Raw genomic sequence first — 25474 nt, 5'->3', positions numbered from 1 at the left:
CATCGCACTCCATAAAGACCAGGCGTCATCTCCACCTCATCGCCGAGATATCATACTTCATTGGAGGTAATATCCTCAGCCGTTTGTGTCTTTTGCAATATATCTGTATATTGTGAGTGTTTGCAGGAGTACCGGTTCCTTTTCTGTGGAGGCTGAGTGAGTGCAGGACGGCACTCTTTTCCCCTGAGGAATCACTGCGGTACTCTGCAACATATTGAGTGAGAGGTGGAGGTGGCATTCCCACCGCTGTTGTTACTGGGTGTACACACACCCACACTTGACTGTCTTTGTTCTTCGCCAGCAGTACCAGATCCGACAGTCGGGGATGGTGATCACCTGGGAATTCGGGACTTGGCGGCTCCAGTATTCACCAGGTTCTGTGGTGGCGGAAATCGTGTGGTTCCGGCTCTTCTCAGGACAGACGTCTTCTATCCTCGAGCCTGCCCACACGTCACCTTTGTAATTTGACTGTGATTATATTCTGGGATTGTCTGTATATTCGTTGTGCACGTTTCACAACATTAAATTGTTACCTTTTGGCTCATCTATTGACCGTTCATTTGCGCCCCCTGTTGTGGGTCCGTGTCACTACACTTTCACAACAGCAAAGCTGATCTGGCAACAGCAATCAGAGAACGTTGGAGCCAGATTGATGACGAGTACTGTTTGTCACTCATTAAGTCCATGCCTCAGACACTGCACGCTGTTATAAAAGCCAGAGGTGGTGCAACAAAATACTAGTGATGTGTTGGAGCGTTCTTTTGTTTTTCATGATTCCATAATTTTTTCCTCAGAATTGAGTGATTCCATATTTTTTCCCTCTTCTTGGTCTAAAAAAGTAACCGTTACTGACTGCCACAATTTTTTTCCCTGATTTCATATAGTGTTTCTTAAAGCCAGAAAGTTGCCATTTGAAATGACTTTAGTTTTGTGTCATGTCTGTGATCTGCTTTTTTTCTACAAAATTAAACAACTGAATGAACATCCTCCGAGGCCGGTGATTCCATAATTTTCGCCAGGGGTTGTATGCTGCCGCATTTAGTGGAGCAACAACCTTGTCTATTACTGCGGCAATGTATTAAACCTTCAACTATAACTGAACTCAAAGCTAGACTGCCTGGTAATTTCAAGTTTGGTGAATGTTCAGTCAGTGGCCAGTCTTGCCGATAGCTTAAATTCAATGCTCAAAACCACACATACAGACATGTTGTTCTGTATGTAGCAGAACGACATGTCTGACTGAACTTGAAATCCAACATCGTGCATCATTAGTGTTAATGAGGTGCAATCTACAGTAGCAAGTTTAGTAACAATCCAAGATGACCATGTGATGTTGTAGCATACGCCATGGTTGAGAGACTCTGGCCCTCAGTGGCAAGTATTAGCACTGAAATGCACCCAACACATAACATGTCCAAGGTATTATTGGTGAGGTCAACTAGTATACCAAGTTGCCCCTTTGTATGTAGTCTTTTTAAAGATACTGCATACACAAAGTTTCAGAGTCAGCCCCTGTTGGGCAGAATTAGATTCAAAACACTGCCAACATTGAACATTAACATTTGATACACAGTTTTGTCAATATATCATATACACAAGGTTTTCAAAACTTTGCCCCCTGGTGGGTACAATTACAATCTAAGCACTCCCAAAATTCAACATAAATATTTGATAAATTAAATCTTGGTTAAGCTACAACCCCAATTCCAATGAAGTTGGGGCGTTGTGTAAAAATGTAAATAAAAACAATACAATGGTTTGCAAATCCTCTTCAACCTATATTCAACTGAATACACCAGAAAGACAAGATATTTAATGTTCAAACTGATACACTTTATTGTTTTTGTGCAAATATTTGCTCATTTTGAAATGGATGTCTGCAACACGTTTCAAAAAAGCTAGGACAGTGGTATGTTTATCTCTGTGTTACATCACCTTTCCTTATAACAACACTCAATAAGCATTTGGGAACTGAGGACACTAATTGTTGAAACTTTGTCAGTGGAATTCTTTCCCATTCTTGCATGATGTATGATTTCATTTGTTCAAGAGTCCGGGGTCTCCACTGTCATATTTTGCGCTTCATAATGCGCCACACATTTTCAATGGGTGACAGGTCTGGACTGCAGGCACGCCAGTGTAGTACCTGCACTCTATTACCTCGAAGCCACGCTGTTGTAACACATGCAGAACGTGGCTTGGCATTGTCTTGCTGAAATAAGTAGCGACGTCCCTGAAAAAGATGTTACTTGGATGACAGCATGTGTTGCTCCAAAACCTGGATGTACCTTTCAGCATTGATGGTGTCATCACAGATGTGTAAGTTGCCCATGGCATGGGCACTAACACACCCCCATACCATCACAGATGCTGGCTTTTGAACTTAATGCTGGTAACAATTTGGATGGTCTTTTTCCTCATGATTTCCAAAAACAATTTGAAATGTGGACTCATCAGACCACAGCACACTTTTCCACTTTGCGTCTGCCCATTTCAAATGAGCTCGAGCCCAGAGAAGGCGGCGGCATTTCTGGATGTTGCTGATGTATGGCTTTCGCTTTGCATGGTAGAGTTTTAACTTGCACTTGTGGATGTAGCGACAAACTGTGTTAATTGACAATGGTTTTCTGAAGTGTTTCTGAGCCCACGCTGATTATGTGTAGAAAGTTCTCCAGATTCTCTGAATCTTCTGATTATATTATGGACTGTAGATGATGGAATCCCTAAATTCCCAGCTTTTTTGAAACATGTTGCAGGCATCCATTTCAAAGTGAGCAAATATTTGCACAAAAATAATAAAGTTTATCAGTTTGAACATTAAATATCTTGTCTTTGTGGTGTATTCAATTGAATATAGGTTGAAGAGGATTTGCAAATCATTGTATTCTGTTTTTATTTACATTTTACACAACATCCCAACTTGAGTTGTATTTTGCAAACATTGACCACATGGAGAGAGAGACAGACACACAGCCTCAAGCCATTCCTAGACCTGCTTTGCCAAGTAAAAATTTAACAGGCTTATCTTTTTTTTTTTTTTAACCAATAAAACATGTTATGTATTCAACAGTGTCCATACCAGCAACAAAGTGATGTAAGTGAAGAGAGCTGCAGCGACGACCAGCAGCACCAGAGACCAGGGGAACCAGAAGCCCAGAGCCCCAAAGTTAAACCTATTAAAACAAGAAAGACAAGCTGCTTCTTCTATCATTTGTATAAACCTTCACACAACACAACATCTTGACAAACTGATGCTGTACAATAAAAGTCTAAAGTTTTAAAAGCATGCTTCAATTAAAGGGGCTTGAAGGTGAATTCAGGACTGAGCATATTAATGTAAAAACAACATGACTTCTGTTTAGAAAAAAGCACAGTCCTACACAAGGTGTTCAGGTCTCTGTAACAAAGCCAGCCAAATAGCAAAAAATAAAAATAAATAAATAAATTTGACCACAATCTCCAGCCAAGTACCAGAACTCAAATGGAAGGTCTTGAAAGTGCTCACAGGCAGCAATATAATTGTAGACTGTACTATTACAGTATTTCACAATTGTTTACAGACAAATACTGGTACTTGAGACACAATGACCACAACATGTACAGTGAAACCTGCCTAAACCATCATCATATAAATCAGATACTCACATGCCAATGCTGATGAACCTGTATATGTGCTGAATATAGAAATACTATGGTACACCCCTATTCTGGACATTTTGGTGGCAGTGTGTTGAATTATTCCCTCCAGTGTGTAACAAACACTCATGCAGTCTGTGTTTTGACATGAGAGAGAGATGAGATGATCATGTATTGTCATTTTGGCTCTCTGTTGGGACTGTTTACACAGAGACTGCTACCTGCTGCTTTGGACTTTGAACTAACAGTCTTTTTCAAGACTTTTTTACTTTTTTACCTTTTTACTTTTTTTTACTTTTTTACTGTGCTCCAACGCCTAAGGAAGACCTCTAACGGTCGAAACATCGCGACGGAGCACTTTTATCAGCTAACTTTCATCAGCGTTGGCAAGCTAACTAGCTTGGTAACGCTTTCGTTTTATTTTATTTTATTTTTTTTTTAGCACTGTTGTCGTGCGTTACCTGTGCTGCTCCACAGCGTGTTTGGTCGATTTTTGTTTTGGCACCGTTGTCGTGCGTTCGCTGTTGTTGTGCGTTGCCTGTGCTGCTTCATGGCCTGTTTGGTGCCTTAATTAAGGCACTCCTTCTGCTGAATCACCTCTGGATTATTTACACATTATTCACTTTGTGTGTTTTTAGGAATCCGCTAGGTTGCGTAGCTACTAGCTCTTAGCCGATTTAGCATGGCGGCTTCTCCTGTCTCTCCCGTACTTTTCTGCTCTGGGTGTGAAATGTTTAGTTATTCCTCGGCCTCCTTTAGCAGTAACGGTACTTGTAATAAGTGCAGCTTATTCGTAGCTTTGGAGGCCAGGCTGGGCGAATTGGAGACTCGGCTCCGCACCGTGGAAAATTCTACAGCTAGCCAGGCCCCTGTAGTCGGTGCGGACCAAGGTAGCTTAGCCGCCGTTAGTTCCCCCCTGGCAGATCCCGGGCAGTCGGGAAAGCAGGCTGACTGGGTGACTGTGAGGAGGAAGCGTAGCCCTAAACAGAAGCCCCGTGTACACCGTCAACCCGTTCACATCTCTAACCGTTTTTCCCCACTCGACGATACACTTGCCGAGGATCAAACTCTGGTTATTGGCGACTCTGTTTTGAGAAATGTGAAGTTAGCGACACCAGCAACCATTGTCAATTGTCTTCCGGGGGCCAGAGCAGGCGACATCGAAGGACATTTGAAATTGCTGGCTAAGGCTAAGCGTAAATTTAGTAAGATTGTAATTCACGTCGGCAGTAATGACACCCGGTTACGCCAATCGGAGGTCACTAAAATTAACATTAAATCGGTGTGTAACTTTGCAAAAAACAATGTCGGACTCTGTTGTTTTCTCTGGTCCCCTCCCCAATCAGACCGGGAGTGACATGTTTAGCCGCATGTTCTCCTTGAATTGCTGGCTGTCTGAGTGGTGTCCAAAAAATGAGGTGGGCTTCATTGATAATTGGCAAAGCTTCTGGGGAAAACCTGGTCTTGTTAGGAGAGACGGCATCCATCCCACTTTGGATGGAGCAGCTCTCATTTCTAGAAATCTGGCCAATTTTCTTGGATCCTCCAAACTGTGACTGTCCAGCGTTGGGACCAGGAGGCAGAGCTGTGGTCTTATACACCTCTCTGCAGCTTCTCTCCCCCTGCCGTCCCCTCGTTGCCCCGTCCCCGTGGAGACGGTGCCTGCTCCCAGACCACCAATAACCAGCAAAAATCTATTTAAGCATAAAAATTCAAAAAGAAAAAATAATATAGCACCTTCAACTGCACCACAGACTAAAACAGTTAAATGTGGTCTATTAAACATTAGGTCTCTCTCTTCTAAGTCCCTGTTGGTAAATGATATAATAATTGATCAACGTATTGATTTATTCTGCCTAACAGAAACCTGGTTACAGCAGGATGAATATGTTAGTTTAAATGAGTCAACACCCCCGAGTCACACTAACTGTCAGAATGCTCGTAGCACGGGCCGGGGCGGAGGATTAGCAGCAATCTTCCATTTCAGCTTATTAATTAATCAAAAACCCAGACAGAGCTTTAATTCATTTGAAAGCTTGTCTCTTAGTCTTGTCCATCCAAATTGGAAGTCTCAAAAACCAGTTTTATTTGTTATTATCTATCGTCCACCTGGTCGTTACTGTGAGTTTCTCTGTGAATTTTCAGACCTTTTGTCTGACTTAGTGCTTAGCTCAGATAAGATAATTATAGTGGGCGATTTTAACATCCACACAGATGCTGAGAATGACAGCCTCAACACTGCATTTAATCTATTATTAGACTCTATCGGCTTTGCTCAAAAAGTAAATGAGTCCACCCACCACTTTAATCATATCTTAGATCTTGTTCTGACTTATGGTATGGAAATAGAAGACTTAACAGTATTCCCTGAAAACTCCCTTCTGTCTGATCATTTTTTAATAACATTTACATTTACTCTGATGGACTACCCTGCAGTGGGGAATAAGTTTCATTACACTAGAAGTCTTTCAGAAAGCCCTGTAACTAGGTTTAAGGATATGATTCCTTCTTTATGTTCTCTAATGTCATATACCAACACAGAGCAGAGTAGCTACCTAAACTCTGTAAGGGAGTTAGAGTATCTCGTCAATAGTTTTACATCCTCATTGAAGACAACCTTGGATGCTGTAGCTCCTCTGAAAAAGAGACCTGTAAATCAGAAGTGTCTGACTCCGTGGTATAACTCACAAACTCGTAGCTTAAAGCAGATGACCCGTAAGTTGGAGAGGAAATGGTGTCTCACTAATTTAGAAGATCTTCACTTAGCCTGGAAAAAGAGTTTGTTGCTCTATAAAAAAGCCCTGCGTAAAGCTAGGACATCTTTCTACTCATCACTAATTGAAGAAAATAAGAACAACCCCAGGTTTCTTTTCAGCACTGTAGCCAGGCTGACAAAGAGTCAGAGCTCTATTGAGCTGAGTATTCCATTAACTTTAACTAGTAATGACTTCATGACTTTCTTTGCTAACAAAATTTTGACTATTAGAGAAAAAATTACTCATAACCATCCCAAAGATGTATCGTTATCTTTGGCTGCTTCAGTGATGCCGGTATTTGGTTAGACTCTTTCTCTCCGATTGTTCTGTCTGAGTTATTTTCATTAGTTACTTCATCCAAACCATCAACATGTTTATTAGACCCCATTCCTGCCAGGCTGCTCAAGGAAGTCCTACCATTATTCAATGCTTCAATCTTAAATATGATCAATCTATCTTTGTTAGTTGGTTATGTACCACAGGCCTGTAAGGTGGCAGTAATTAAACCATTACTTAAAAAGCCATCACTTGACCCAGCTATCTTAGCTAATTATAGGCCAATCTCCAACCTTCCTTTTCTCTCAAAGATTCTTGAGAGGGTAGTTGTAAAACAGCTAACTGATCACCTGCAGAGGAATGGTCTATTTGAAGAGTTTCAGTCAGGTTTTAGAATTCATCATAGTACAGAAACAGCATTAGTGAAGGTTACAAATGATCTTCTTATGGCTTCGGACAGTGGACTTATCTCTGTGCTTGTTTTGTTGGACCTCAGTGCTGCTTTTGATACTGTTGACCATAAAATTTTATTACAGAGATTAGAGCATGTCATAGGTATTAAAGGCACTGCGCTGCGGTGGTTTGAATCATATTTGTCTAATAGATTACAGTTTGTTCATGTAAATGGGGAATCTTCTTCACAGACTAAAGTTAATTATGGAGTTCCACAAGGTTCTGTGCTAGGACCAATTTTATTCACTTTATACATGCTTCCCTTAGGCAGTATTATTAGACGGTATTGCTTAAATTTTCATTGTTATGCAGATGATACCCAGCTTTATCTATCCATGAAGCCAGAGGATACACACCAATTAGCTAAACTGCAGGATTGTCTTACAGACATAAAGACATGGATGACCTCTAATTTCCTGCTTTTAAACTCAGATAAAACTGAAGTTATTGTACTTGGCCCCACAAATCTTAGAAGCATGGTGTCTAACCAGATCGTTACTCTGGATGGCATTTCCCTGATCTCTAGTAATACTGTGAGAAATCTTGGAGTCATTTTTGATCAGGATATGTCATTCAAAGCGCATATTAAACAAATATGTAGGACTGCCTTTTTGCATTTACGCAATATCTCTAAAATCAGAAAGGTCTTGTCTCAGAGTGATGCTGAAAAATTAATTCATGCATTTATTTCCTCTAGGCTGGACTATTGTAATTCATTATTATCAGGTTGTCCTAAACGTTCCCTAAAAAGCCTTCAGTTGGTTCAGAATACTGCAGCTAGAGTACTGACGGGGACTAGCAGGAGAGAGCATATCTCACCCGTGTTGGCCTCTCTTCATTGGCTTCCTGTTAATTCTAGAATAGAATTTAAAATTCTTCTTCTTACTTATAAGGTTTTGAATAATCAGGTCCCATCTTATCTTAGGGACCTCGTAGTACCATATTACCCCATTAGAGCGCTTCGCTCTCAGACTGCAGGCTTACTTGTAGTTCCTAGGGTTTGTAAGAGTAGAATGGGAGGCAGAGCCTTCAGCTTTCAGGCTCCTCTCCTGTGGAACCAGCTCCCAATTCAGATCAGGGAGACAGATACCCTCTCTACTTTTAAGATTAGGCTTAAAACTTTCCTTTTCGCTAAGGCTTATAGTTAGGGCTGGATTAGGTGACCCTGGACCATCCCTTGGTTATGCTGCTTTAGACGTAGACTGCTGGGGGGTTGCCATGATGCACTGTTTCTTTCTCTTTTTGCTCTGTATGCACCACTCTGCATTTAATCATTAGTGATCGATCTCTGCCCCCCTTCACAGCATGTCTTTTTCCTGGTTCTTTCCCTCAGCCCCAACCAGTCTCAGCAGAAGACTGCCCCTCCCTGAGCCTGGTTCTGCTGGAGGTTTCTTCCTGTTAAAAGGGAGTTTTTCCTTCCCACTGTAGCCAAGTGCTTGCTCATAGGGGGTCGTTTTGACCGTTGGGGTTTTTCATAATTATTGTATGGCCTTGCCTTACAAGATAGAGCGCCTTGGGGCAACTGTTTGTTGTGATTTGGCGCTATATAAGAAAAAAGTTGATTGATTGATTGATTGATTACACTTGGAAGTGCAACGAAATTATCTTCACACCCAATTACCTCAGACAAAATACAACAATTAATCCACAATTATTACTAGTTGAACGCAATAATGGCACACAATAGACTTAAAACAACCGCACATATACATTTGGTATTGTTTATGTGCGCTAAACTTTGGAGCAGTCCGTCATCCGAATTGAGGCAAAGTGAGTGCATGCCGCAGCAGAGTCCCGCACAGCTGGGCTTGGGGGGTGGGGGCGCTGCAGCTTGTGCCATGCTGCCTCCCAGGGATGGCAGAGTGTGTGGGGGGGGTCGGGATCAGGACAGGGGTGGGGGGAGAGGCGTGCGTCATGTGTGCAGATGAGTTCATGTCAGTCTCTGTCTGTGTGTGCGTGGAGTCTATAGGGGAGGGCAAAAGGAAGAGGGAGCCAAATGCTTCACCAAGGGCATTGAAATCCTTCTGGAGGAAAACAGCGGGGAGTTTTGACCTTCGGTAGGTGATAAGGCTGCCATGTTTGGATTAGGCAGAGAGACACAGAATTCCAATATGGTCTCTCTCTCCAGATCCAACTGTGAATATTCACTGGTCTCCAACATCAATTCCTTTGCAGGGCAGACAAACTGCTCCAAGATGGTTTCCACTTGAGTTTAAGTTCAAAAGTTAACGCAGTGTGAGATTGTATTGCCTTGCCCACCTCGTTAATCATGACAGACAGATGTGGTTATGGTTTTGGTAGCAGCCGTCTTGCCAATTTTTCCGGTAGGTCAGGGCAGCGCATAATTCAAGTAGCAAAAGGTCTCCTACCATAAAGGCAAATAAATCCTCAACATCTTCCATGGAGAGAGGGGTGCCAAGCATGCCACATACCACTTCTCCCAAGCGTCAAGAACATACCCTGCAGGATAGGTTCTACCTGGGCACGCAGGGTTCAACAGCCCTGATTCCTTGTTGAAAAAAATGGTGTCAATAGCGTTGAGAGACCAGCTGATTAATTCCATGGTTATTCCAAATATAGTTCAAAGAATACACAGCCTGATGAAGTTGGGACTTTTGAAGGTTGGGGCAGGGATAGACAAAAACACAGAAGGTTATCTTGACAGCTTGTGTGTATTGTCTGATGGTAAAAACTGATTGGGACCCAGAAGTTAGTTAGATGTTTGTACTGTTGGGTGTGAGTTTTTTTAACTGTGTGTGAAGATTTGAGAAAATGTTAAGTTGTTCCAGGAGCTGTGTCTGACCAATTGAGAAAAACTGCATACATATTTCAGTATTGTAATCAACGATTGTGCTTCACAATCGTGACCACTCCATGTCTATTTCTAATACTGTCATGTGTGTTTCAGAGACTCCATGAGCTAGATTTGGCTGCAGTGAAGCACCAGTTCATCTTCACTGATGAGGTTGGATTCAACCTCACAAAAAGACGAAGGAGGGGAAGGAGTATCATCGGTCAGTGTGTCCCTGGCCGGCGCGGAGGGAACATCACAATGTGTGTAGCGATTACCCACTACGGCGTCATCCATCACCATGCTACCCTTGGCCCCTACAACACTGCCCATCTGATCACATTCCTGGACACCCTACACACTCATTCCACCAGATCAGATAGACGGCCCAGAGCAACACAGGTACACTGTCATTTTGGGACAACATAAGAATTGAGGGGTTTTGCCCATAGTATGTGTGTGTGTTTTCTAAGAGTATGAGGCATGCTTTCAGCAAACGTGTGTAAACAATTGAGAAAAACTGTAATATTAATCGTAGTAATAACATTATTTATAACTGTAAAATGGAACAGTTGTTTCAGTGACATATCGAAGATCTGTGCCTCTTGCAATTAGCGATCATGGTACATGCATAGCACTTCCCTATTTCAAAGCGTGCACTGTTGTTGTTGCATGAGTAGCCAATAAAATCATTTATAAACCACAATCAAACCAGTTTGTGTGCTTGCCTGTGACTTTTGATGAATTAGCTTGTTGTCCACTCAAGAGGCTATTTTCTTTGGTCCACTGATGATAAAATATGCTCAGCCAGGTAGCAAATGATTGGTGTTAGCAAGCAAACTAAAGTTACACAACTTGAGCCAACAAAAACACATTCACATTTTGTTTCTACAAGCTTTTCAGGAATGTTAGCTTACCTATCCAAGAGGATAAAAACCAAGTCAAGGGTCTGTGTTGACCCCAAATACAAAAATGGAGGTCTCTCTCCACTTTTTAAAATGTTGATTCAGGTTTTCACCATATATGTGTGTGTGTGTGTGTGTGTGTAGTTGTGTTCAAAATAATAGCAGTGTTGAAAAAAATGAATAAAGCTCAAAATCCTTACAATCTATATTATAATAGCCAAATGCGTGTATGCATGCATGTGTGAGTATGGCTTTGATCACACAGAAACTGGGGAGAGCTAATATTTGGAGTTTTGAATGCTTATGTATTTTGGGTCACGGATGAACGCTGCGAAAACGGAGTTGATAGGACTAATATTTTTGGACAAATCTGAGATATTACTCAACTCAACCTTTATTTCTAAAGCACGTTTAAAACGACAGCAGTCAACCAAAGTGCTGTACATAATTAAAAAATGGGCACCAAGTTACCCGCAATTGTAAATAAATGAATTAAAAATAACCATAAAATTACAAAAGGCAATAAAACAGATAAAAAACAAAGTAAAATAAAGAGTAAAAAGTAGTAAGAAATAATTACATTTTTATCTAATTTTATTTACATAGCACCAAATCACAACAAAGCTGCCTCAGGTGCATCACATAAGTAAGGTCTAACCTTACCACCCCCTAGAACAAGCACACAGGCAAGAGTGGTAATGAAAAACTCCCTCCGAAGATATTGAGGAAGAAACCTCATCAGACCAGACTCAAAGGGGTGACCCTCTGCTTGGACCATGCTACCAAAAGACTACAAATCAGGTAAATTTGTCAGCATTAAGCAACAAGAAAAACAGAAGAAATACTAAGGTGAAACAGAGATGCAATTGATCTAACATTAAAGGGGAGACTATTCCAGAGCCTGGGGGCAGCCGCTGCAAAGGCTCTATCACCTCTCATCTTTAATCTGGTTTTAGGCACCTTCAGCAACAGTTGGTCAGAAGACCTTAAGGCTCTGGTTGGGGTGTAAGGAAAAAGAAGCTCCGAAAGATACACTGGGGCCAGGCCATTGAGGGCTTTAAAAACAATTACAAGAACTTTAAAATCAACCCAATAATGGATAGGAAGTCAGTGAAGAGTAGCCAAGACCGGAGTAATGTGGTCGGTCATTTTCCTTCCCGAAAGAAGAAGAGCAGCAACTTTCTGAATAAGCTGGAGGCAGTTTAGAGAGGTCTGTTCCAAGCCAACATACAGAGAGTTACAATAATCTAGTCTACTTGTGACGAAGGCGTGGAAAACCTTCTCAAAGTCAATCCTAGAGAAATATGGATTGGACTTGGCTAGGAGATGGAGTTAGAAGAAACTTGTTCTAACAACATATTAGCTAACAACAATGAACTATGGACATTATGCTGCAATGCACCATGGGAGTTCAGGATTTTGGGGTTTTAAATGTAGTTATTGTGGTTCATAGTAGTTTAAGTGTTGTTCATGTTATAGATTTACTGTGTTTTTGGAGTTCAATTGGTTTATACCTCCATCACACATAATAAGAATGCATAGGAACCAGGCTGACACGGCAAAAATGGCCATAATCAACACAGTCAGGAAGAAAAGAGGCGTGTAGACTGTGGGTGGATCCCATCCACACTGCCTCGTGCACACCTGCACGATCACATCCAAAGCATATTTAGACAACAGTTAGACAACACAGACTGCTGTCAGACGGCCATAAAAAGCGCTGAAGACGGCCTGATGTCCAAACGTCTGCATGGCAAACAAGGGACCGGAGTGGGAGCCAGTGCTGTGTCTTTATTTTGCACAGACCCTGTCGGTACTGGACATCAGAGTACAACCAATGTATGGACCAGACTCACGCCATATGTGCCAAAGCCGGCATTGGTGCTCTCAGTCACTCCCTCCCATGCAATCACATCTTCGCTCGTCCTCTTTTTCTCTGCACTCACTGACCTCACAGCAGGAGATTGCACGTGCGTAGAACAGGTGATGAAATGATGGCATGAAAACTCAGCTGCATGTGTGTGTGTGTTCAGAACAGCTGAACGAACCACTACGCATGTGCGGAGGGCGCTGGTGCACACATGTACGCAGCGCTGCCTCTCTGTTGGCCAGCAGAGAGGCCGTAAGTGGGTTCTGAGGTTGAAAAGTTTTCTCCGAGCTGTTTGTAAAGTTACATCCAGCATTGTACAATATAGGGGTACCAAGAATTAGGGCTGCCACAAATGACTATTTTGATAGTCGACTAGTCAACAATTATTTTTGCGATTAGTCGACTAGTCAGATCACACGTAAATTCCTAAATTTAAGGCCTGCAGAAACATCAGGGGATGAAAACATGAATATTTCCAAATCAATGACTATTTGTTAGACTTCATTACATCAATCATTCAGAAATACAAACAGTGTGGTACTTTATAGTAAATCTGTGTCAGGTAGACAGTTCTCAAAAACTAAATGTCCATGCTGGAAGGAGAAGAGTGAGAGAAGCCACCAAGACACAACTCTGGTAGAACGTTTGGCTTCTGTGAGTGGAGAAACTTGGAATAGTGCAACATTTTTATTTTTATCTTCATTTTACATATAGTTCCAACTTTTTCTGATTTGTGGTTGTTTCTGTTGCATTTCTGAAATTACAGAACTGCTATAAAGCAAAGTGTGAACATTTTATTGTGTTTTAAAACTCTGTGGAGCAAATGCAAACAAAAAGGAAAAAATACACAGATGTGCAGGAAAACTGATATAAACTTAACAGAACAATGCAGGCTGATTTGACTCCCCATATTTTTTGTATAAATAAATCAGAATAAAATAAGAGGCAACTCACTTTGAAATAAATAACACATATAGCTGCAACTTATAATAACTTTGAAAAATAACAAAAATCAGCAGCTTGTACTTTTATTTTGACTCCAGTTCATTTTAGTGTGATGAAGTCATACTTTTTTTTCTCCTCATCAGTCACGTTTTGGGCTTGAACACTACATTAATCTCAAGATTGAACAAATACATACCTTTGCAAAATAACAGCTGTTAAACTTCAGAGTTCTCACCTGCTTTTTGTGATCTCTGCCTCTGAACATCACCGCACAGCTTCTCCGCTGCAAGGTTTTTTTTAACCCATGTATGCATAATTTTTGCTCAGTTCATTTATTATATAGCTTAATAAATTTTCTGTTTCCACTTCTTCCAGTGATACGGAGAAACAAGACATTACTTTGCTCAGACACCCACTTTTACGAGGTCTATTAGAAAAGAAACCGACCTTTTTGTTGTGAATGTGTCGTGACACGGACCCACAACAGGGGGCGTTAATGAACGGACAATGGATAAGCCAAAAGTAACAATTTAATGTTGTGAATCGCACAACGACGTACAGACAATAACAATATGGTGGACTGTCAATCATACACCAGGTGACGTGTGGGCAGGCTCGACGATAGAAGATGCCTGGCGAGAGAAGAGCCAGATCCCCACACAGCTTCCACCACCAACGGAGCTGAAGAACACCGGAGCCGCCAAGCCCTGCGCCCCAGGTGGCCGCTGTCTTCAGCAGTCAGACCCAGTACTGCTGGCAGAAAACAGAGACAGTCCTGATGAGTGTGAGTTTGCAAACTCAGTAATCCCACAGTCAGTGTTTAGTTAGGAGGGAGCACCTCCACCTCCAATCACACACTCGTGCAGCTCCTGTTTCACCACTTATCTGGTTTGGGGTGTGAGGGGAAGCCGTCGCTGATCACACCAAACGCCAATCCCACAGATAAGGACACACCACAGGAAAACGGCTGCAAAGAAGTACAGATTATTACTCAATGTTTTGAGTCAGCAGAGAAAGTTACCTGAATGGTAGCTGATTTCTCGGCGAGGAGGTGGAGTTGCAGTCCGGCCTTTATGGTGATGGTGATGAGATGAATGAGTGACAGCTGTCACTCCCAGTGGCTCCGGCGCCCTCTCGTGCTTGAAGCCCGCACTCCAAGCAGGGCGCCATCTGGTGGTGGTGGGCCAGCAGTACCTCCTCTTCAGCGGCCCACACAACAGGACCCCCCCCCTCAACAGGCGCCTCCTGGCGCCCGACCAGGCTTGTCCGGGTGCCAGGCGTAGAATTCGGCCAGGAGGGCCGGGTCCAGGATGAAGCTCCTCTTCACCCAGGAGCGTTGTTCGGGTCCATATCCTTCCCAGTCCACCAAATACTGGAACCCCCGGCCCTTTCGACGAACGTCCAGGAGTCGGCGCACAGTCCAAGCCGGCTCCCCGTCGATGATCCGGGCAGGCGGCGCCGCTGTCCGGGGGCACAGAGGGGAGAGGTGTGGCAGGGTTTGAGTCTGGAGACATGGAATACTGGATGTATCCGCAGTGAAGCTGGCAGCTTCAGCCTCACTGCGGCTGGACTGAGGACCTTCACGATGGTGAAGGGTCCTATAAATCTGTCCTTCAGCTTCTGGGATTCCGTTTGCAGAGGTATGTCCTTTGTGGATAACCAAACCGCCTGCCCGGGCTGGTATGCAGGGGCCGGGGAACGCCGGCGGTCTGCATGGGCCTTAGCCCTCGTCCGGGCTCTGAGCAGGGCAGAGCGGGCGGTACGCCACACCCGACGGCACTTCCTCAGATGGGCCTGGACCGAGGGCACCCCGACCTCTCCCTCCACTAGCGGAAACAATGGGGGCTGGTACCCCAAACACACCTCAAACGGGGAGAGGCCGGTGGCAGATGAAACTTGGCTATTATGAGCGTACTCGATCCAGGCCAGATGGTCACTCCAGGCCGTCGGGTGCGCGGAGGTCACGCAGCGGAGGGCCTGCTCCAGTTCCTGGTTCGTCCGCTCTGCCTGCCCGTTCGTCTGGGGGTGGTACCCAGACGAGAGACTGACGGTGGCCCCCAGTTCCCTGCAGAAACTCCTCCAGACCTGGGAGGAGAACTGAGGACCACGATCTGAGACAATGTCTGCTGGAATCCCATGCAGACGCACGACGTGGTGGACCAGGAGGTCTGCAGTCTCCTGGGCCGTCGGGAGCTTCGGGAGGGCCACGAAGTGGGCTGCCTTGGAGAACCGGTCCACTATCGTTAAGATGGTGGTGTTGCCCTGGGACGACGGGAGGCCCGTGACAAAGTCCAGGCCGATATGAGACCAGGGGCGACGAGGCACAGGCAGAGGTTGGAGGAGGCCTTGGGCCTTGTGGTGGTCGGCTTTGCCCCTGGCACAGGTGGTGCAGGCCTGGACATACTCCCGGACGTCGGCTTCCATAGACGACCACCAGAAGCGCTGCCGGACTACTGCCACGGTCCTTCGCACCCCTGGGTAACAGGAGAGCTTGGAACCGTGACAGAAGTCAAGGACCGCAGCCCTGGCCTCTGGTGGGACGTACAATTTGTCCTTCGGACCTGTCCCCGGGTCCGGGCTCCGTGTCAGGGCCTCCTGGACAGTCTTCTCCACGTCCCAGGTAAGGGTGGCCATGACAGTGGACTCGGGGATGATGGTTTCAGGGGGGTCTGACAGCTCGGTCTTGACCTCCTCTTCATGCACCCGGGACAGGGCGTCAGATCGTTGGTTCTTTGTCCCGGGGCGGTAGGTGATCCGGAAGTCAAAACGCCCGAAGAACAGCGACCAGCGGGCTTGCCTGGGGTTCAGACGCTTCGCGGTCCGGATGTACTCCAGGTTCCGATGGTCCGTGAATGGTACCGATGCTCCCTCCAACAGGTGTCTCCACTCCTCAAGAGCCTCCTTCACCGCAAGAAGTTCCCGATTGCAGACGTCATAGTTCCGTTCAGCTGGGGTCAACCTGCGGGAAAAGTAGGCACATGGATGGAGAACCTTGTCGGACTCCCCGCTCTGGGACAGCACGGCTCCTATCCCTGAGTCCGAGGCATCCACTTCAACAACAAACTGGCGCTTGGGATCGGGCTGCACCAGAACCGGTGCAGTCGAGAACCGGCATTTCAACTCCCTAAACGCGGCTTTGCACCGATCCGACAAGGTGAAGGGGACTTTTGTGGAGGTCAGGGCTGTCAGGGGGCTAACTACCTGACTGTAGCCCTTGATGAACCTCCGGTAGAAATTTGCAAAACCGAGGAACTGTTGTAGTTTCCTACGGTTCGTTGGTTCGGGCCAATCTCTCACCGCCGCAACCTTGGCCGGATCAGGGGCGACGGAGTTGGAGGAGATTATGAACCCCAAGAAGGACAAAGAAGTGCGGTGGAACTCACACTTCTCGCCCTTCACAAACAGCCGGTTCTCCAACAACCGCTGTAGGACCTGACGTACATGCTTGACATGGATCTCAGGATCCGGACAAAAGATGAGTATATCGTCTAGATATACGAAGACAAACCGATGCAGGAAGTCCCGCAAGACGTCATTAACCAAAGCTTGGAACGTCGCGGGCGCATTGGTGAGGCCGAACAGCATGACCAGGTACTCAAAGTGACCTAACGGGGTGTTAAATGCCGTCTTCCACTCGTCTCCCTCCCGGATCCGAACCAGGTGATAAGCATTCCTAAGATCCAATTTCGTGAAAATTTGGGCTCCATGCAGGGGCGTGAACACTGAATCCAATAGAGGTAACGGGTATCGGTTGCGAACCGTGATCTCGTTCAGCCCTCTGTAATCAATGCATGGACGGAGTCCGCCGTCCTTCTTGCCCACAAAAAAGAAACCAGCACCCATCGGGGAGGTGGAGTTCCGGATCAACCCGGCAGCTAACGAGTCCCGGATGTAGGTCTCCATTGATTCGCGTTCCGGACGTGAGAGGTTGTACAGCCTGCTGGACGGGTACTCAGCGCCCGGTATCAAATCAATGGCACAATCGTACGGACGGTGCGGGGGCAGCGTGAGTGCCAGATCCTTGCTGAAGACGTCAGCAAGGTCGTGGTACTCGGCCGGCACCGCCGCCAGATTGGGGGGGACTAAAACCTCCTCCTTAGCTGTCACACCGGGTGGAACCGAGGATCCTAAACACTCCCGGTGGCAGGTTTTGCTCCACTGAACCACAACCCCAGACGGCCAATCAATCCGGGGATTGTGTTTTAACACCCATGGAAAACCCAAAATCACTCGGGAGGTAGAAGGTGTTACATAAAACACAATCTCCTCCCTGTGATTCCCAGACACCACCAACGTCACTGGCTGTGTCTGGTGTGTGATTAGTGGAAGAAGGGTGCCATTTAGCGCCCGCACCGACAATGGTGACAGTAAGGCCACTAGAGGGAGCCCAACCTCCTTTGCCCATCTGCTATCCAGCAGATTCCCCTCCGACCCCATGTCCACCAGTGCTGGGGCGTGAAGGGTTAGATCCCCACTCAGGATCATGACTGGGATTCGTGCAGATCGTCGGGGTTTCCCCACGTGGGTGTTGTGACCCACCCTTAGCCCAGTCTCTAAGGACGAGTGCTGCTGTTTTGACCGTTTGGGGCATTCTCTCTGTGTGTGCTCGGTAGAGCTGCAGAGAAAACACTCTCCATGGATCAGCCTCCTTTGTCTCTGATCTGATCGTTTTTTGGCCCTGCTCGTTTCCATAGCAACGTCAGCGGGGGGAGCTGTTGTCACGTGGAGAGCCCTGGCAGTGGAGCGTGGGGAAGTCGGCTCCCTTTCAGACCCGGGAGGAAGAGGGACGGCTTGTTCCTGACCACGCCCCTCGTCTCGCTCCCGTCTGTGTTCCGTTAATCGGTTGTCTAACTGTATAACCAGGTCGATAAGCCCATCTAAATCCCGCAGCTCGTCCTTCGCCACCAGGTGCTCCTTAAGGACCAGAGACAGTCCGTTTACAAAGGCGGCACGGAGCGCAACAGCATTCCAGCCGGCTCGCGATGCGGAAGTCGACTGCATACTTCGCTGCGCTCCGACGCCCCTGCCGTATCGACAGCAGCACACTTGAAGCGGTCTCGCCTCTATGAGGGTGGTCGAACACCTGTCGGAACTCCCTCACAAACTCAGTATAAACCGTTAGGAGCCGTGAATTCTGCTCCCAAAGCGCCGTAGCCCAGGCGCGTGCCTCTCCTCGAAGCAAACTGATCACATAAGCCACCCGGCTGGTGTCTGCTGCGTACATGACGGGACGCTGTGAAAAGACGAGCGAGCACTGCATCAAGAAGTCCACGCACGTCTCCACACAGCCTCCGTACGGCTCCGGAGGGCTTATGTATGCTTCAGGGGAAGGTGGGGGGGTTCGTTGAACGACCAGTGGAATGTCTGTTTCTGGCACACGGTCAGCAGGAGGAGGTGCTGCAGCAGCGCCCTGAGCACGCGCTTCCACCTGGGCAGTGAGAGCCTCCATCCTACGATTGAGAACACTGCTCTGCTCGGTAACTAAGTCCAACCGAGCGGTAAAGGCGGTTAAGATGTGCTGCAGCTCACCCAACACGCCTCCTGCTGGCGCCTGTGCACCTCGCTCTTCCATTGGCTGTTCAAGCGATGGTTGACGCCCCTCGGGATCCTGTTGTGAATGTGTCGTGACACGGACCCACAACAGGGGGCGTTAATGAACGGACAATGGATAAGCTAAAAGTAACAATTTAACGTTGTGAATCGCACAACGACGTACAGACAATAACAATATGGTGGACTGTCAATCATACACCAGGTGACGTGTGGGCAGGCTCGACGATAGAAGATGCCTGGCGAGAGAAGAGCCAGATCCCCACACAGCTTCCACCACCAACGGAGCTGAAGAACACCGGAGCCGCCAAGCCCTGCGCCCCAGGTGGCCGCTGTCTTCAGCAGTCAGACCCGGTACTGCTGGCAGAAAACAGAGACAGTCCTGATGAGTGTGAGTTCGCACACTCAGTAATCCCACAGTCAGTGTTTAGTTAGGAGAGAGCACCTCCACCTCCAATCACACACTCGTGCAGCTCCTGTTTCACCACTTATCTGGTTTGGGGTGTGAGGCGAAGCCGTCGCTGATCACACCAAACGCCAATCCCACAGATAAGGACACACCACAGGAAAACGGCTGCAAAGAAGTACAGATTATTACTCAATGTTTTGAAGCCCGCACTCCAAGCAGGGCGCCATCTGGTGGTGGTGGGCCAGCAGTACCTCCTCTTCAGCGGCCCACACAACACTTTTTATTTTTTAAAAAACTATATGGATTTGAATCACGTGCGATTACGTAAGACAAGCTTGAACCCTCGTGCGCATGCGTGAGTTTTTTCATGCCTGTCAGTTGCGTCATTCGCCTGTGGGCAGGCTTTGAGTGAGCACTGGTCCACCCCCCTCGTCGGATTTTTATTGTCAGGGAAATGGCAGAGAGACTGGTGCTTTGCTTTATCAAAATTTTTTCAGAAACTGTGAGGCAGATCCGAGTGGACACCATTCGAGAAATTCAGACGGTTTTCGGTGAAAATTTTAAGGGCTGATGAGAGATTATGGAGTGTTACTGTTGCTTTAAGGACTGCCCACGAAGCCGGACGGCGCGCCGCACCCCAAGCCGCCGTCGTCAGCCTGTTTCGAGCTGAAAACTTCCAAATTTAAGCCTCTGTTGACCCAGGACGTCATGAGAGAACAGAGAAGTTTCAGAAGAGGTCGGGATCAGCAGTTTATCTGGACATTCCACTGTTAAAGGAGATTTTGTAATGAAAGACGTGCGGACGGATTCGCGCGTCGGCACGCAGCCGCTCATCGCACGGCACCACAGAAACAATGAATGAATGTAGGACTCCTACTGTTTGATGGTGTGTGTGTGTGTGTGTGTGTGCATGCACATGTGTATGTAAAACCTACCAGTCAAAGTCGTCATAGTCATTTTGAGCTTCACTCCAAAAATAGAGGAATACAAAACTCAGGACGAACGTTACGATCAGGAGGCCAAAAGTGCCACACTCCACCTGTGGGACACACACACACACACACACACACACACACACACACACACACACACACACACACACACACACAGATTCATTAATTAATAATTAATATCTCTGAAGCAGCAAAAATGGTTTTAATTAGGTGACACTTCTCCTAATTAAAACAACACTGCTGTAATAAATTCTACATTAAGCAGTATAGTGCTCATTAGCTCTGTTTCTTTGTGATGGAAAAAAGGTCACATGCACATGAAGCAGTTTTTCAGACATTTTTAATTCAAGGAAGAGTTGCTAAATTTAAAATATTAGTGATCAACATTTTTTCCTTTTGCCTCTTTCCCATTGTGATGCATGTTTTCCTTTCATCTCTTTTAAACATGCTTTACAACACGATCACAAAGACCGAGAGACACCTCTAAAGCACTCCTCTATTTGTGGCCATTGTAATAATGATGCCAAAGGCATTAACTGTAGTCAAATGCAGCACATTCAGAGAAGAAGCCTATGGCAGGAAAAAAGGATTTACTGTCATCAAACAGTCTGGAACGAAGCAGCAGAGGGTTCAGTAAGAAAAAGCAGCAGATAAGTCTGGGAGCATGCACTGATGCTGTCTGTGCTTTGCCACGTCCACAACACCACAGAACCACCTTGGGTCCTGGATGTCAACCACCCAGGCAGACAACGGGTCCATTCCCACATCTCTAAAATAACCATCTATCTGCCACAGCCAGGTGAAATGATTAGAAGGACTGACAAATAAGTGAAGAAGAAGAAGAAGAAGAAGAAGAAGAAGGAACAAAGAAAAAAAGAAAGAAAGAAGAAAGGCCTTTATTGTCATTGTATTGTACATACATACGATAACATTTGTCCTCTTCATTTAACCCATCCTAATTACAGTTAGACACAAACCAACCACTAGCAACAGTGGGCTGCCACAGTCCAGCACCTGAGGACCAACACTAGATGTAAATACGCGATCAGACCGTAAATAAGCAAGTTTTTGATTGTGGGAGGAAACCGGAGCACCCAGAGGAAACCCACGCAGACACAGGAGGAAGGAAAGGGAGGACATCTGTTACAATGAGCAGCCAGGAACAAAGACGATTTAAACCCCAGAAGCAGGCAATGTGTGCAACAAACCAATCACTTTAATAATCCCAGGTGACATAACATATAACATACCATGAGAACTTGAACACACAGTGAAAGAACCAGGATCAAATGACTAACAAAAATACATAACTACATGGAGGAGAAAATCACTGACAATACTTACTAAAAGTACATCGGGGACAAAATGACAAATACACTAGCCGACATACAATGGACACGCACCTGAACAGTGAACAAGGAGTGACTATGAAGACCGAACAAATGAATGACAGGTGTGCAGGAGAAACCGGAAGGTGAAACTAACAGATGCACATAAATAACAGAACACTCGGAGATAAATAACTAAACAGACAATAGGAGGCAGATGATAAAATGGAACAGCAAACGGTGAGTAGGACAAATAATAAAGAAAAAACAACTAACACCGCAGACATAGAGAAGTGTGTGTGTGTGTGTTGTCATTTCGGCTGCTCCCGTTTGTTCGGGGTCGCCACAGCGGACACAGCCAGACCTGCATTGAGAGAAACACGCACAGAGCCACTGGTGTTCTGAAGTGGTCTCCCATCCAAGTACTAACCAGATGCCACACTGCTTAGCTTCTGAGATCTGACGGGATCAGGCTGACACAGAGCAGACCGGCTCCTCAGAGAAGTCAACATATGGAAATAAAAAGACAACCTCAGAGGTAACCACAAACAATGAATGAAACATCCATGATAACACACATACAAGATGATCACAAAGAAACCATGAACCAAAGCAGAATACAACCAATGAATCAAGGAATTAAGAGCCCGAAGTACACACACAAATCACGAGGGACGCCAGGGCACCGACCAGGAAACAGACACAGACTCAAACACGGATGATCCAGACATCTCACAAACACAAGACAGAGAATGAAACGGAGGTAACGTGCATCACCCAAAACCACCAGGAGACGGGGCGACAGGTGCACGCACACAGACACACACACAAACATGCAGACAGCAAGATGATAGGTGAACACACACACACACACACACACACACACACACACACACACACACACACACACACACACACACACACACACACACACACACACACACACACACACACACAGACCACAGGATGACAGGTGCACACGAAAGAACGCATAAAGACACACACATACTCCAGATAAAGAGAGACAAAACACACCCGTACACACAGATGACAGCCAAATATAAACTGATGCAACCATAGCTGTTCACATTTGCCTGCATGCTGCTCATATGCCCCATCTGGGAATGATATGGGGGAAAACAAAGAGAACAGCAGTGATTCTTACATTTACTTTGACTTCTATTTCACTGCAGGCAGTATGAACTCAAGCTATGTCATATTTTATGTGGTTAACGTCATTTAATTTGTTAACAGACGTCCATTCCTGCATTTCAGACCTGCAACACATTCCAAAAACGTTGGAATGCAAAACCATTTGCCCATGTGGTTATATCCACTATTGATGCAGTGCGGTCTGAGGGATGGGAGATCACAGGTCAGTGCATAAAGTTTAGGCTTTATGCACTGAAATTTCTCCAGATTCCTTGAATTGCTTATTGATATTTTGGACTGCAGAGGGAGAAATATGCAAATCCCCTACAATCTTTCACTGAGGAACATTGTTTTTAAACATTTCAATCATTTTCTCGTGCATTTGTTGACAAAGTAGACAACAGAAACGGCTGGGACGTGTGAGTGAAAAGCTAAAGTAGTTGATGAAATGTTCTTGCTGCTATTGTTTCTGTATGAAATTGTTGCTTTTTGTCCCACACATGGATGAGTCACGTTCAGCTCATCTGAGCTTTATTTATTGATTCGATGAGATATCGTCAAAGCTCGTGCAAGACAATGGACTTGGGAGGTTGGACAAATTTGGACGACAATAAAACGCAACAATGATGGTACGGGAGCTACACAAACGATGAGGAACCGTCAACACAGATAGCAAAATGGAATACGGACAAATTTAGGTTGTCATCAGGATTCGTTCACATTTTTCAACAGTTTGAAAATTCTGACAAAGCACCAGCTACAGAAACGAAGCTGGATGATGGTTAACTGAAAAGTCAACTTAGGTCCAGATTTCTTGTTTCGTTTTGGCTTCGGTGTCCTCCATTAGTGCCGTGTGACCAGGGCGTTCGAATCACTGCTGGTTGTTTTTTGATTGCTTGTTGCTGATTTTTTTTTCTTTTCATTTTGCATTTTGTATACCATCCCAACAGAGCAAGTCACTGAAGCTTCACCATCCAACAGGAAGCAGACAGAGTTCAGTCTGCTACAGTCCGAGTGCACGCAGGAGCTGTATATTATGATGTGAGCTGACAGAGGAGCTCTGACAAAGTAGATTTTCTCCAGAGAAAAGCAGCAAGTGACAATCACAGTCAGCAGAGCAGAAGAGGAAAAACTGACTGTGGAATCGATAATTTGTGTACTGTCAGCAAACTACCAAACTGAACAGCTGCATATGTGTGTGTGTGTGTGTGTGTGCGCGTTCGTTTGTGCGTGAGTTTGTATACCTTGCTGCAGCAACACTCTCCATGCTGTGCCCGTGCTCTCTGATATCGTCTCCATTGACAACCATAGAGTCCAGCCAGACAGGAAACAAATGGCTGGTGTTCATACCTGACACAGACGGGAAACAAGAAATGAAGTAAACATTATGTGACCAGCACACATCCAGCAATTGTGTGTGTGTGTGTGTGTTACAGAAAATACAGAGAACTAAAGTTGAAGTGTCATCTGAGTTTTGAAAGAGGGGAAAAATATGTTTTGAAAATGCTGTTTTGCAGTGTACTGTAGCCAGTTACTGAAAATTTTAAGAGCACAAGTAGAAAATTTAGGGGGACATACTGTAAATTGACCTGCAATGTAATTATTTACATTTTTCCCCACTTTTAACTCCTAATTTAACTCCTTCTATAGAGGGCTAAATGCTTTGGTAATAAATGATCTCCCTCAGCCTTTTCTGTTGGAAATATTGTTCTCTTGTGGTCACAATAAATATTATACAAATAATGAATGTTTATGAGTTCAATGGTACAAAAACTGAAGCTGGAACATACATACGTATGCTGGTATGTATGTTCCAGCTTTCAGAACATACGTACATAACCTGGAACATATGTACGTATGTTCCAGCTTTCACCGAGTTAAATATTTGTTCCATTGAAAGAATGTAAAAAAAAAAAAATCATTATTTGTTTTATATAACGACTAAAATAGATGCCTGTCATTTGATATTTTATTCATTTATAAACAACAGAAAAGGGACTTACATTTTGGTGTTCCAATGCTGCTAAAGTCCAACATGATCTTTAAATAGGAGTCCAAATTGTGACATGTAGCCCGGTGATTCTGTGCTGACTTCATACTTTTAAAAAAAGACTTTGTGTAGTCCCTCAGTCCAGCCAAAAATCACGTCAGCTTTTCAGCTTTTCATCTGAACAGCTCTTCATGCATCCAGACAGTTCATAGCGGAGTGGATGCAATGGTACCAAATGTATGGAACAAAATTTGCACTCTAAATGGAACCAAATTGCAATCTAAATGCAATGCAACACAAATGGGATGAATAATACATGCCACGTGACATACAAAGCACCAATCAAATGACAAGGATCCACTCAGCCGTTATATAAATTCAAATATTATATTACATGTGAAAAACAATAATGTGGAAAATAAGACACTGGTCCTGAGGTACTGAGCATTCTCCTTATACG

The 25474-nt window shown here is 45.1% G+C and overlaps 1 protein-coding gene across 1 annotated transcript in view; it reads right to left on the bottom strand.

Moving 5' to 3' along the window:
• The window catches only part of LOC117509047 (glycerophosphodiester phosphodiesterase domain-containing protein 5-like), a 65733-nt gene that overhangs the window by 20927 nt on the left and 19332 nt on the right, over nucleotides 1-25474 (bottom strand). Inside the window, exons 2-4 of the mRNA XM_034168858.1 lie at nucleotides 24269-24374; nucleotides 20527-20630; nucleotides 3080-3173 (exon numbers count right to left, since the gene is read on the bottom strand). Of these exons, the coding sequence (XP_034024749.1) occupies nucleotides 3080-3173; nucleotides 20527-20630; nucleotides 24269-24374 (304 nt within the window). The remainder of the gene's footprint in view (nucleotides 1-3079; nucleotides 3174-20526; nucleotides 20631-24268; nucleotides 24375-25474) is intronic.

Source organism: Thalassophryne amazonica, chromosome 4 (genome assembly GCF_902500255.1).
Source record: "Thalassophryne amazonica chromosome 4, fThaAma1.1, whole genome shotgun sequence".
Classification (NCBI taxonomy): Eukaryota; Metazoa; Chordata; class Actinopteri; order Batrachoidiformes; family Batrachoididae; genus Thalassophryne; species Thalassophryne amazonica.
This window is presented reverse-complemented; position numbering and strand designations above follow the sequence as displayed.